General features: G+C 50.6%; 5 protein-coding genes across 5 annotated transcripts; 3 read left to right on the top strand and 2 right to left on the bottom strand.

Annotated features, from left to right (window-relative positions):
* Positions 1-421: 421 nt before the first annotated feature.
* Positions 422-947, bottom strand: AUEXF2481DRAFT_3434 (uncharacterized protein; the record flags this gene model as incomplete). The annotated part of the gene is made up of 2 exons (XM_013489739.1): positions 422-831; positions 896-947. 2 exons carry the CDS (start codon positions 945-947, stop codon positions 422-424), a joined length of 462 nt encoding a protein of 153 aa, XP_013345193.1.
* A 489-nt stretch (positions 948-1,436) lies between these two features.
* On the top strand, positions 1,437-2,140 carry AUEXF2481DRAFT_27874 (uncharacterized protein; the record flags this gene model as incomplete). Its single annotated transcript, XM_013489839.1, has 3 exons — positions 1,437-1,488; positions 1,646-1,740; positions 1,820-2,140. The coding sequence occupies 3 exons, from the start codon at positions 1,437-1,439 to the stop codon at positions 2,138-2,140; spliced, it is 468 nt and encodes a 155-aa protein (XP_013345293.1).
* On the bottom strand, positions 2,102-3,946 carry AUEXF2481DRAFT_705191 (uncharacterized protein; the record flags this gene model as incomplete). Its single annotated transcript, XM_013490086.1, has 3 exons — positions 2,102-3,705; positions 3,756-3,835; positions 3,865-3,946. The coding sequence occupies 3 exons, from the start codon at positions 3,944-3,946 to the stop codon at positions 2,455-2,457; spliced, it is 1,413 nt and encodes a 470-aa protein (XP_013345540.1). The 3' UTR covers positions 2,102-2,454.
* A 472-nt stretch (positions 3,947-4,418) lies between these two features.
* AUEXF2481DRAFT_87373 (uncharacterized protein) lies at positions 4,419-5,481 on the top strand (the record flags this gene model as incomplete). The annotated part of the gene is made up of 8 exons (XM_013490065.1): positions 4,419-4,469; positions 4,521-4,541; positions 4,615-4,621; positions 4,674-4,751; positions 4,810-4,852; positions 4,916-4,936; positions 4,989-5,126; positions 5,184-5,481. The coding sequence occupies 8 exons, from the start codon at positions 4,419-4,421 to the stop codon at positions 5,233-5,235; spliced, it is 411 nt and encodes a 136-aa protein (XP_013345519.1). The 3' UTR covers positions 5,236-5,481.
* Positions 5,482-6,057: 576 nt separating this feature from the next.
* AUEXF2481DRAFT_3430 (uncharacterized protein) lies at positions 6,058-11,247 on the top strand (the record flags this gene model as incomplete). Its single annotated transcript, XM_013489738.1, has 2 exons — positions 6,058-6,128; positions 6,216-11,247. The coding sequence occupies 2 exons, from the start codon at positions 6,058-6,060 to the stop codon at positions 11,245-11,247; spliced, it is 5,103 nt and encodes a 1,700-aa protein (XP_013345192.1).
* Positions 11,248-12,295: the final 1,048 nt, after the last annotated feature.

Raw genomic sequence — 12,295 nt, 5'->3', positions numbered from 1 at the left:
AACCATTCTTACCACATTCCAGCCTGCTCTTTGTGTCCCTCGAGATTGCATGTCTCAATGCTCACAGCCTTGAACCGATGTCCTGACTGCCATCGGCTGACTTCCAAGCGAATCGATGGTCAACTGGAGAGAGGGATGTCGTGATTGTGGTCCTTAAGCGTCCACTGTTCCAGCCGTGACTTGATTGCAGTGTAGCGATGCTGTTCGAAGCTTCCGTGAGAGCTGAAGGCATCTAAGCATATTCACATAGACCGAAAGGGGATATGTAGGAGAAGAGAAAGAAGCCCGAAGTTGTTGAGCATGAGCGTGGTATAGTGATTAGCAAGCAAACAAACGAGAGTCAAGAAAGAAGATCCCAATCCCATCGCTAGAAATAACCCAGTCAAGCAGACAAACGAAACGAATAATCCTTGACCAAAGATCACAGACGATCAAACATGACAGCCTTTGGATCCCTAGGTCTACCGTCCTTCCCAATATTCTCCCTCCCAAATCTCTCCTCCATCACTATCCTCCTAGCCTCATCAAACCCACAACCCCTACTCTTCATAACCGCCTTGACTCTTGCTTTCCCTTGCTCATCTAACCCTTGCCTACTATCCCCACCTTCGACATTTTCCCTCAGGTCGAAATTCGCACTGCTGAAGCCGGCTTCCATGTCGTCTTCGAAGCTGTTTTGACCGAGACTGATGTAGGCATTTTGGGCGAATGGGTTTAGTCGTTGTAGGGATTGGGAAAGTCGCCAGAGTGGTTCGGGGATGTGGCCGGGGGCTGTGAGGTAGGGGATTGGGGGCGCGTGGGAGATCCAGAGGTGTTTGGTTAGGTAGAGTGCTGGGAGGGTTGTTAGCGTTGTATAAGCGGGTGCAGGGAGGGGATGAAGGGATGGAAAGCATACCGGTTGCGGTGACGAGGAAGAGGAAGGTTATTGAGTAGAATAGATAGCCCATGTTGACAACATTAAAATATAGAAGGAGGTAAGAGGTAGAGAAAGAATGCGCAGTCCTTGTTTCGTGGACTCGGAATAGACGGATGGACAGATGGTTGACAACGCGGCCTTGGCCGGAGATAGCAGTGATCCGAGTGGGATGTCGAGGACAAGGATTGGTGTCAGGTGTAAATGTTCAGTTCAAGGCCTAGGTGGCCAGAGGTATACGCAGTCACATAAAGGGCCGGAGACGAGAGATGAAGTACACCGAGACCAGGGAAATTGCTGCTGAAAGATGATGCTCCTCCAAACGGGGCTCAGCTTACGACTGCACGACCTTGTATGCTTGGCAGTTTACCCCAGATCGCAAGCTGCTTTCTCGGCGAGGATAACCGACAAGGAAATCAGGGCTTTCGGGAAGGTTAGCCGGGCTTCCAGCACACACAGACGCCTTTGAATATTCACGATTTCTTGCTCCTCTACGATCCAGTTCATCTCATACACAGCAAAAATGGCCACCAACTTTGACAACAACTCCTACGACCTCATCTGGGAGACCATCCGTACGTGCCCTCAGCTCCGCTCCGAAGAATTGAAAGAGATGGACCCGGTTTAGGGATGAGGAAATTTGGAAAATCGACCATTTCGTTGAAGAATATACGCTTCGGAGGGACGACACCAAAATATGAGCACTTGTAACTGACGCGCGCATTCTTCAAGGCCACAACAATGCCTTCCTCGTGAAGCGCAACCAGGCCGGTGGTGTTCAGTTCTCCAAGGACCCCCTTAACCTGACCAACCTCCACTCGCGCAAGGTAAGGACTCAACCCACATTTCTCGAGAGAGGAAAAAAAAAGCCCGCAGCTCAGGATACTGATATGCAATTCCGCGCAGTACTCTTCGCTCGCCAACCCCCAGGCTATCGGCATCAACTCCAAGGACGGCAAGATCGAGGTCACCACCAAGCTCGGCAACAACTCAAGCAAGCCCGCCAAGTCCTACTCCAAGACCACCTTCAAGTCCACCACCCCTTCCCGCAAGCTCATCAACAACGCCGTCTCTGGAAACACCAAGAGAGGTTACCGCCAGGACTTGCACATGGAGGCCGTCCAGCGCGCTTCTGCCGTCAAGAAGGCCACCCGCCAGGTCAAGGCTTCCGTCCAGCCCACCAAGCTCCGTGGCTCCAAGGCCCGCAAGGCTGCTGAGAAGCAGTAAGCGTCTCGCTCTTCTTGTTTCCTGATCGGATTTACTTCTAGAACAAAATGGAGAATGGGGTGTTGTGTTTGCTGGCTGGATGCTGTTGCCGGAATGAAACAAAAAATGATTCAAAGGCCATTTATGATTTCTTCTTATGCGTGATTGAGTTCTTGTGACTTGCCATGATTTCCTTGAGACCTTGATCAGAAGCTTTTGTCGCAAAATACTAGAGCGAAATTCTATACACGACACGGGAAACGTCCTTTCTGCGTAACGAAATAATATGGTTGTCAGGTTCTGGATATCTTACATCACACCCACCGACATGCTGTCTACAAAGCACCGCCAACCAAGGTGACGATCCACATGGCGATTCTCACATGCAGGCCGACCCTGCGTTCAGTCTTCTCAAAGGTGCTCTGGTCAACCTTTGTCGCGTACTCTTGCAACCACTCCTCCTCTTCCTTGAGCCTCTTCATCAATCCAGCATCTTTAGTGACAATCAACGCATTTGCTTCCAAGTCCAGACTATAACTTCTCTTGGTATAGTTACTGCTACCAATTAGACTCACACTCGGGCCGGGCTGGTCTTTAAGCGTGACCCAAATGCCCTTTGCGTGATATGTCCAACCATGTGGTGTGTTGACGGTGCCCTTTCTCCATTCTTTGAGGATGATCTGATTTTCCAATCCAGCTTTCTGCACCGCGGACAAGAAACGGCGGCCCAGTAGAGTGTAAGCAGCGGGCAGCATACCAGACACACCCGGTGAGCCGTAGAAGCCATTGGCCCAAGGTGAAGCAGCAATGACATTTGCAGATGATGGATTGGAAGCCAAAAGCAAGTCACGGAGCCAGGGTGTCATGTTGAAGTATCCAGCTGTAAACGTCCATTTGCTACCTGCGAAGGCTGGAGTAGCCAGAGCCTTGAGGATTGTAGTAAGCGCTGGCAGTTCAGTAGATGTGTCAGGCTTCAGAAGAGGTGTCAGCTGAAGCAGAGGGTAAAGTTGTGTATCCGTTTGTGAAGCCTGGGCGGAACTGGTAGACGCTGGTTTCAGTAACGGAGCGAGCAATCTTGTGGCTTGAGTAATGAATTCCTTAGGGTCAGTCAGAGGTGCCGGGTGCGCGTTCGTGGTCGGCCAGTCGAGATTGAATCCTCCGGGTGCTGAAGCATTCGGTACTACGCGATAGCTAATGCTGCACACTGTGTCATGCACTTTGGCAAAGTAGTCGGTGATCCGTTTGCATGAGATCAAGTGGTAGCGATCCTGACGGTTGGTGAAGTAATCAGATGACAGATTTGCACCTGACATGATGATTTCATCGTCAATTCCGTAGAGTTTCATATGTTGTAATCCCCATCCTTCGTTGATGCGTTTTGGGATCATGGACTTGCGAATCCCAGTCAAGTTTGGAGTGTGGTACATGCATACTTCAACACGATCCTGGCCAAACTCATCGATCAGAGCCGCTAGTAACGTTGCACATGATGCTTTGGGTGTCTCTCTTGTTCCTCGAAGAGAATCCGTGAGGAACGAGACTTTTAGGTCGGGGTTTCGCTTGAGTGATTCTTGGATGGTTTGAATCTACAACATTCATCAGACTGAGATGCAAATAACAGAAGCAATGAAAATACCAGCTCGTGCTCAGACTTCCCAATGTAAAGAGTCGAGAGGTAGATTCTTGTTTTGGCTGTCCTGATCTTGGTCTGGTTTTCTAGTCAGTCACGTAGTATCATCGTTGACTCGTCCCAGTGTCTTCACTATATCGAGACTGTTCCTCTTTCTGGAATATATGAGGGTCATAGACCATGGCGTGGAAATACATAGAGAATAGAGATTGACTGCTCGACTTGCCTTCAGGGTCTCATAGAAGTCAGAAGGAGATCTCAGAATCTCAATCTGAGACGAAGATATATCAAACCGAGGAGATAGTTTGTCTAACTCGGTATTCAGTCCTCCCAAGGCTGCTGCAGGAGATGATATGCTTGTCGGAGGAACAACGCTTGAGTTGGAGTAGCGTCTTTTCAGAGGCATCTGATGCGATGTCCTTGTAGACCTCACTGCTCTACGGGCCGCTTGTCGCGGCACACACCTTGCGAACATAGTCCTATTCGCAAATATTTGATCCGAAGTGTTGCACTGATCAGAGATAAATGTTCCAGCGTGACATTTGGTGCCAAGGCGGACGATCGCAAGCAGGAACAAACAAGCCAAACACATGCTGACCATCGATTGCCGCATCCTCAATCGCGACCAGCAGCGAGAACAGTGAGGACTGGAAATCACATACCGCAACCATGTCGACTATCATGAGAACGCTGCGCAACTTGCGCTCAATTGGCCTCAAGGTGAGTGATTGTGACCAGTCTTCTACCTGCTCGCGCTAACCACTCTTTCAGGAATATGGCCACCAAATGCAGGTACGTCCGCCGCTCCGGAATCAACGAACGCCCTTCAAAGGATGACGACTTACTCGATATCTCACTGCTATAGTACATGGGTACGGAGGAACAACATCTGGACAACTTGCGACCGCGACTGAAGGAATACAGGTGACACCAAGGCCGGTACCCTCGTGGGCCAGGATCGTTACGGCAACAAGTACTTTGAGAACATGGAGGACCTGCCCTGTACGTCGACATGAGACTGGGAGACACCGAGAGCTTGCATCTGATGCGTGGAACACAGTGAGAACGAGATGGTGCGACTACAAGGACCAGGAATTCAACCCGTGCGTATAACCATGCGAGGATACTAGATGGAGCAGCAGGAGGACTGACTCGGATTCGAACAGTGACCAGATTGAGCCCGGATGGTATGTAGTAGACCTAGATCGAGACGTTGTGCATACTTCTCACACGATACAGGCACGCATGGATGTCATACATGGTCGACAAAGCACCATCCCAGGACCCCCTCCTTCAGAGACAAGTTCGCCCGTGGGAGCCTGCAGAGCACCGTCCCTGCTTGACCTGGAGCAGAAGTGCATACAGACCCTTCAACACGTAAGTCACGATGGACATTGGTACGACAGCGAAGCCGGAGAGACTAAGTCAACATAGTGTCAAGAACAAGTACCAGCCATGGACCCCAGTCGCTGCTGCTAGAAGATAAGCGAATGCATGCGCGGCTTTTTCTAGGGTTTATTAGCGGGAAAGGCGTGAAGGATTGCGGTCTACGCCTTTCCGATTATTGAGAGCTGATAAGAGAATGGCTTTTGCGTCGCGGCATGCCTATCTCTGCAGGTGATATGACTGGAATCCTCACCCAGCGAACCAATTAAATTCTCTTTGTCAATACCAAATGGCGTATAGCGGTCTGTTAATAAATTTTGCCGTATCCGAATTGCTCGTCTTTCGTGGGATTGTGTGATTGAGCTATGCTCGTGTAGGACTCCGCAAGCTTTCTGTCCTGCCTGATTGGGAAACCGGTGATAGGTCGTTTTACCGTGGTTGTATGAGTCAGGAGGGGATCAATCCAGAGCGGTGGTACGCAATGCATGAGGATTGGAAGTGGTCAGAAAGGCACCAGCGATGGTCCTAATATGACCATACCGCCTGCCCTTGGACTGTATCTCTTCCATTCCAGCTTGTGTCTTTCTCCAGGAGTTCGAGCAAAAGCAGCCAATTGAGCGAGTCAAGAGGGTCAGAAGAGGCGAGCTTAAATTAGGACAAGCCTTGCCGAAGTGACGCAGATACGGCAAACGGCAGACAGGCCGAAGCGAGCGCGATTGGCTTCTGCTTCCTTCATCAACATTTTCAGCGCATCGTCGCTGTTACACAACACATCGAAGTTCTGGTGGTAGTTGTCGTTGTCGTCTAGAAAGAGTTTGAGACTGCACGTGCCGAGCAGCTGGCCGTATCAGAATCATTGCTTGAGAGAGCGGCGAAACACACATCAACATCCATACTGCCTCGTCCTGGCGCAATCCCCGCCATGTTGAACTGGGGGCAATGCAAGGGGCCGATCTGGCGGAGTGACGATTTCACGAACTGCTTCCAAAATGAGTAAGTTTCCATGAGATTGAATGTGCTTGTCGCGTAGAGAGACAGACATGTTTCGCCTTCAGACACGCCGTGCTAACCGCGTTCCAGCTACCTCATGGGAATCCTTCCCCTCATCGCTACCGTCGTATCCGTACTATACCTTACCTTCCAACTAATTTATACCGCCGTCAACTCGAAATATTCCTCTGCCTATAAACCTGTTAATTCCAAACGTCCCCGCGCCTGGGATCAACGTGTTCCCTCGTCCCAGGATGAGGAAGATACCGACGATGACTCGGATGAGTTTGGCGGCAACGAGGATCTCGCCATTCGTACCGTCCGCACCCGTAACACTGAGATGTCTGTCGTCGACAAGCCCAGAGGCCAGATCGTTCTGCCCATCATTGAAGAGCTTGCTGTATTGGCCGAGATTGGTATCCACGCCGCTGCATGCGCCACTGGCATCTGGGGATGGAGCAGAGTCACAATGATTTGCAGTACCGCTCTCTGGTCGTACGTTGCAGTTCTGACCACTCTGCGTCTCTACTTCTCCAGCACAAACAACTACTCGTTTAACAAGCTCTGGTACCACACCGGCTTCCTCTACGCTGCTCAATGGATCTGCGCTTTCCTCCTCTTCCGCTCAGCAATCATTCACCCGGTCTCTCAAGGTGCTCAAGCGCTTACGAGCACTCACTTTGCCCTGACCACCCTGCTGACTCTGATCATGCTCACCTCACGCAAGGGTAACAAGCCTGTCGAACTTGAGTATGAGGGAGACATCGAGCCGTCGAGAGAGCCTCTGGCTAGTGTGCTCTCTCTTGCTACCTTCTCCTGGGTCGACCCCATTGTCTGGAAGGGATACAAGAAGCCAACAGAGTTGTCCGATGTCTGGAACCTTAATGCTAGAGACAAGGCAGAAGCTGTTCTGTCTGACTACCGCCAAGTCAAGAAGACTTCGATCCTCGCATGGCACTTGTTGAAGTACTTTAAGCGCGGTCTCCTCATCCAAGCTGCATGGGCAGCCATCTCCGGAGTCAACCTTTTTGTTCCTACCCTTCTCCTCAAGGTCATCCTGGAGTACGTTGAGAATCCAGCTGATACCCCTGTCAACGCTGCGTGGTTCTACGTCATCTTGCTGTTCGTCTCTGGTATCGTCTCTGCCCTCTCTGGTGGTCAGGCTCTGTGGATTGGAAGAAAGACATGCATTCGCCTCCGTGCCATCATCATTGGCGAGATCTATTCCAAGGCTTTGCGTCGTAAGGCTGCAGCTGCTGGTGACAAGGTTCTGGGTGAGGAGGAAAAGAAGGACAATGGGCCTCCTGCACCCAAAGGCTCTACCAAGGAAGCTTTCCTCAAAAAGGTCAAATCATTCTACAAGGGCAAGAAGACGTCGGAGGCTACCAAGGATGTCCCGAAGAAGGAACAAAGCACCGACCAGGTCACTTCTGGTACAATCATCAACTTGATGGCTGTCGACTCTTTCAAGGTCAGCGAGATTTGTGCCTACCTGCATTTCCTGTGGGCCGAGACTCCTGTCCAATTCGCTCTGGCGATCTACCTACTCTACAGTATCCTGGGTTACAGCAGTATCGCTGGTATTATCATGATGGCTCTGCTTCTCCCTGTCAATCTTTTCATTGCCAAGCAGTTCACCAAGGCTCAGAAGAAGATTCTCGCAGCTACCGATGCTCGTATTCACACCACCAACGAAGTGCTCACCAACATCCGAATTATCAAGTACTTTGCTTGGGAGCAGCGTTTCCTCGGTCAGGTCGACGAGAAGAGAGCAGTCGAGCTGAAGAATCTTCGCAACAGATATATCATTTGGGCTGCCGCAGCTACCATCTGGGGTGGTGCCCCGATGGTCATCACCTTCCTGACCTTCCTCGTCTACACTATGATTGAGAAGAAAGATTTGATTCCATCCGTGGCTTTCACTGCTCTCTCGCTCTTCAGTCTTTTGCGCATTCCCCTGGATCAGCTTGCCGATATGGTTGCGCACGTTCAGGAATCCAAAGTATCTGTTGACCGTATTGAGGAGTACCTTAACGAGCCCGAGACCGACAAGTACAACCAACTCCAAGGTAACGAATTTGACCAGGATGGAAACTCTGTCATCGGCTTCGAGAACGCAACGTTCAGCTGGGGTGGTGGCACTGAAGCCGATGACTTCAAGATGATTGATCTCAACATGCGCTTCCGAATTGGCGAATTAAACGTTATCGTTGGACCCACTGGTAGTGGTAAGACATCGCTCCTGATGGCACTGCTCGGAGAGATGTCTAAACTTGATGGCAATGTTTATCTGCCTGGTGGGCACAGCAGAGAGGATCTCAAGTCTGACCCCGAGACTGGACTTGTTGAGAGCGTCGCATACTGCGCTCAGCAAGCCTGGCTTGTTAACGGAACCATCAAGGAGAACATCGTATTCGCTAGTCCCTGGAACCCAAGACGCTACAAGGATGTTATCGTTGCTTGTTCGCTACAGCGCGATCTCGAGATTCTCGATGGTGGTGATCAGACCCTTGTCGGTGAGAAGGGTGTCACTCTTTCTGGAGGTCAGAAGCAACGTATCTCTCTTGCTCGCGCACTCTACTGCAACGCCAGACATGTCCTTCTCGACGATGTTCTGAGTGCAGTCGATGCTCACACTTCCAAATGGATCTTCGAAAAGGCTCTTATGGGCCCTCTCATGCTCAATAGAACCTGTATCCTGGTCACTCACAGCACCACCCTCTGTCTTCCCCACGCTGCATTCGCTGCCGTCCTCGATAACGGCAGAGTTAGTACTCAAGGCAGTGCCAGGGATGTCATCATGTCTGGCAAGCTTACCGAAGATCTTAGCAAGGTCTTGGAAGAATCTGAAGGCGGTGCATCTCACCTTCCTTCCCGTGTACCGTCGGGTATTGGTGGTGATCATCCCCTCGGGGAAAATGGTCATACCAACGGAAAAGCTACTAATGGTTCAGCCGAACACGAGGATAATCCTCTCCACAGGGTCATCTCTAAGGACGTTCCCGGCATGAACAAGGACGTTGACGTTACTCTGCCTACCGAGACGAAGGCTACTGGCAGTGTCAGCCTCAAAGTCATCATAATGTACTTCTCTTACATGGGCACATGGTACTACTGGGTTGTCACTGCTTTGATGTTTGCTCTCCAGCAGGTTTCTCAAGTCTCGACCAACGTCTGGATCCGACAATGGGCCAATGCATACTCTGAAAAGAGAGAGACTACTGTTATGGGCGTCTACACTGAGCCCCGTCAACTCACTCACGTGTTTAGCGGTATTGGCAGTGGAGCTTCTTGCGTCAAGAGCGGATCATGTCTTTGGGGCCTGCCCTCATTCGGCACTTCCAACACCACCGACCAATTCTCCATCCGTTCGGAGAGCTCTGATGGTGTCGACGTCTCCTACTACCTCGCTGTCTACGGTATTCTTGGTCTTGTATACATGATCATTACCATCTCTCGGGAAGGTGTCCTTTTCTACGGATCTCTGGTTGCTTCTAAGAGAATTCACAGAAAGCTCATGGAGTCTGTCACACACGCAAAGTTCCGCTTTTTCGATTCGACCCCTCTCGGTCAGATCATGAACAGATTCTCCAAGGATGTCGAGGCTATTGATCAGGAGATTGCTCCCGTTGCTGTTGGCGTGGTCCACTGCATGGCCTCGATCATCACTACCGTCATTCTCATCTCGGTCATCACACCTCGCTTCTTGATTGCTGGTGTATTCATCAGTGTTCTGTACTTCATGATTGGTGCTTTCTACATCAACTCGTCTCGCGACCTCAAGCGTCTGGAGTCTGTGCAGCGCAGTCCTCTGTACCAGCAGTTTGGTGAAACCTTGTCCGGCATGACGACAATCAGAGCTTATGGCGATGAGCGTCGCTTCATTCGTGAAAACATGCACAAGGTCAACACCCACTCGAGACCATTCATCTATCTATGGGGCGCTAACCGCTGGCTCGCATTCCGTGTCGATGTCACTGGTGCATTGGTATCATTCTTCACCGGTGCGTTTGTCATTCTGAGCGTCGGTGAGCTCGACGCCGGTGCTGCTGGTTTGGCCATGACCTACGCTGTCACATTCACCGAGAACGTCCTGTGGTTCGTCAGACTCTACTCGATGAACGAGCAAAACATGAACGCTGTTGAGCGTGTCAAGGAGTACTTCGAGGTTGAGCAGGAGGCGCCGTATCAAATCGAGGACAAGAAACCTCTACCCGATTGGCCTAGCCAGGGTGCCGTGGAGTTCAAAGACTACAGCACCAGATACCGCAGCGACTTTGACATGGTCCTCAAGGATCTGAGCTTCAAGATTCTGCCTGGTGAGAAGGTCGGTGTTGTTGGTAGAACAGGTGCTGGTAAGAGTTCATTGGCTCTTGCTCTCTTCAGAGCACTCGAAGCCGAGACGGGAAGCATCATCATTGATAATGTCGACGTCAGTGTGATCGGTCTCCAAGATTTGCGCGAGAACATTGTCATGGTCCCTCAAGATCCCACCCTTTTCACTGGAACCATCAGAAGCAACCTCGATCCCTTCGGACTGTTCACCGACGAGGAGATCTTCACCGCACTTCGCCGCACACAACTTGTTGGTGCTGCCTCGGCTGAGCCTTCGCGTGCGCCTTCACCTGTCAATGGCAGTGGCAGCGTCCGCTTCGAAGGTGCTGCCGAGACAACTCCCGACGCCCCCGCCGCTCTCGAGAACAAGAACATTTTCAACAACCTTTATTCTTCTGTCGCGGAGTCTGGTAGCAACCTTTCTCAAGGTCAGCGCCAACTCCTGTGCTTGGCTCGTGCCTTGCTTAAGGACCCTAAAGTGTTACTGATGGACGAAGCAACTGCATCTATCGACTACGCCACTGATGCAAAGATTCAAGAGACCATTCGCGAGATCAAGAACACCACCATCACCATTGCCCATCGTCTCCAAACCATTATTGATTACGACAAGGTCTTGGTCTTGGACAAGGGTCAACTGATCGAGTATGGTAACCCCTGGGACCTTATCAGAATGGACAACGGTATCTTCAAGGGAATGTGCGACATGTCTGGCGACTTTGAGATCCTGATCAAGGAGGCCGAGAAGGCGCATAAGGCGCGCCAATTGGTTGATGTTGATGCATGATTGATTGTTTAGACGGGAGGTATTGCCTGGCTTGTGTTACATTGCATTTGCCCATATTTTTTCCCAGCATTGTTTTGTTTGATTCAGATTTAAAAGAAAGAGGTCTGGTTCTCGGCTTTGTACATAAATCATACATGTTCAAGCTTTCATTCTTGTTGCCATCTGCTCCCCTTTGTTGAAACTATGGTCTGGGTTGTGTACATGTTTGTGTTTTTCTTTTGGATGCTTTTAGGTGTTGCGTCGGTCTGGAGCTGGCAGGTGGGCGCGTGGTCGGCTGGTCCGGATTAGGAAGTGCTGCCGCGACTTTGCCAGCCATACCACCCTGACCATGTACATGAGCACTTTCAGACAGCGCGACGAAGGCGATAGTGTGATATTAATAAGTCAAGGTGTTTCTAAAGAGCATTTAATACTATCCTATCTGTTAAGAACTACGTACGTTTTCATCTGACGTAGATCTAGTGATCTATCAATACCACTGTCAAAACGCTTCGCTTAGTGTGCAAGCACATTCATTCCATATTGACAAGACTTGACTCCAGGGAACATTCATCGCAGGGGCATGAAAGTTGGCAACATCTCCTAGTTTGTTGGGTATTCAACAAAAACCTTGAGCTTTTGCATCACCTTGCGACACTCCACATCAGGTAGGATGCTTCATTGCTGGCTGGGTATTGTTGCCAACAGTCTGCATCATGTAGCCATCCGTGATTTGATGGCATCGATCCTTCCTGACAAGAGGCTGGGAACGTGCCTGGCTTATGCGGAGAAGCCTAACTCTGTCTCCTGTTTTCCATCAAACTCTGCTCACCACTCGTCATCAAAAGAGGCTTGGCTATTGTATGCTAGTCTCCGGGACTCGATTCCACAAACACCGCATACCTTTCATGCAGGCTTGCAGCACGCTATGACACCTCTGTTGGTGGAGTGAGTCAACAGACCTTGAAGCTTCCAACGATGTCCGCGGCCGATATTCTTAGACGCGGCTCAACAGACCAAGGGAGGGCGCGACGTCTGGACCTCTTAGATGTTTCTCCTGCACAAGCTC

This window comes from Aureobasidium subglaciale (genome assembly GCF_000721755.1).
Source record: "Aureobasidium subglaciale EXF-2481 unplaced genomic scaffold scaffold_6, whole genome shotgun sequence".
Classification (NCBI taxonomy): Eukaryota; Fungi; Ascomycota; class Dothideomycetes; order Dothideales; family Saccotheciaceae; genus Aureobasidium; species Aureobasidium subglaciale.
This window is presented reverse-complemented; position numbering and strand designations above follow the sequence as displayed.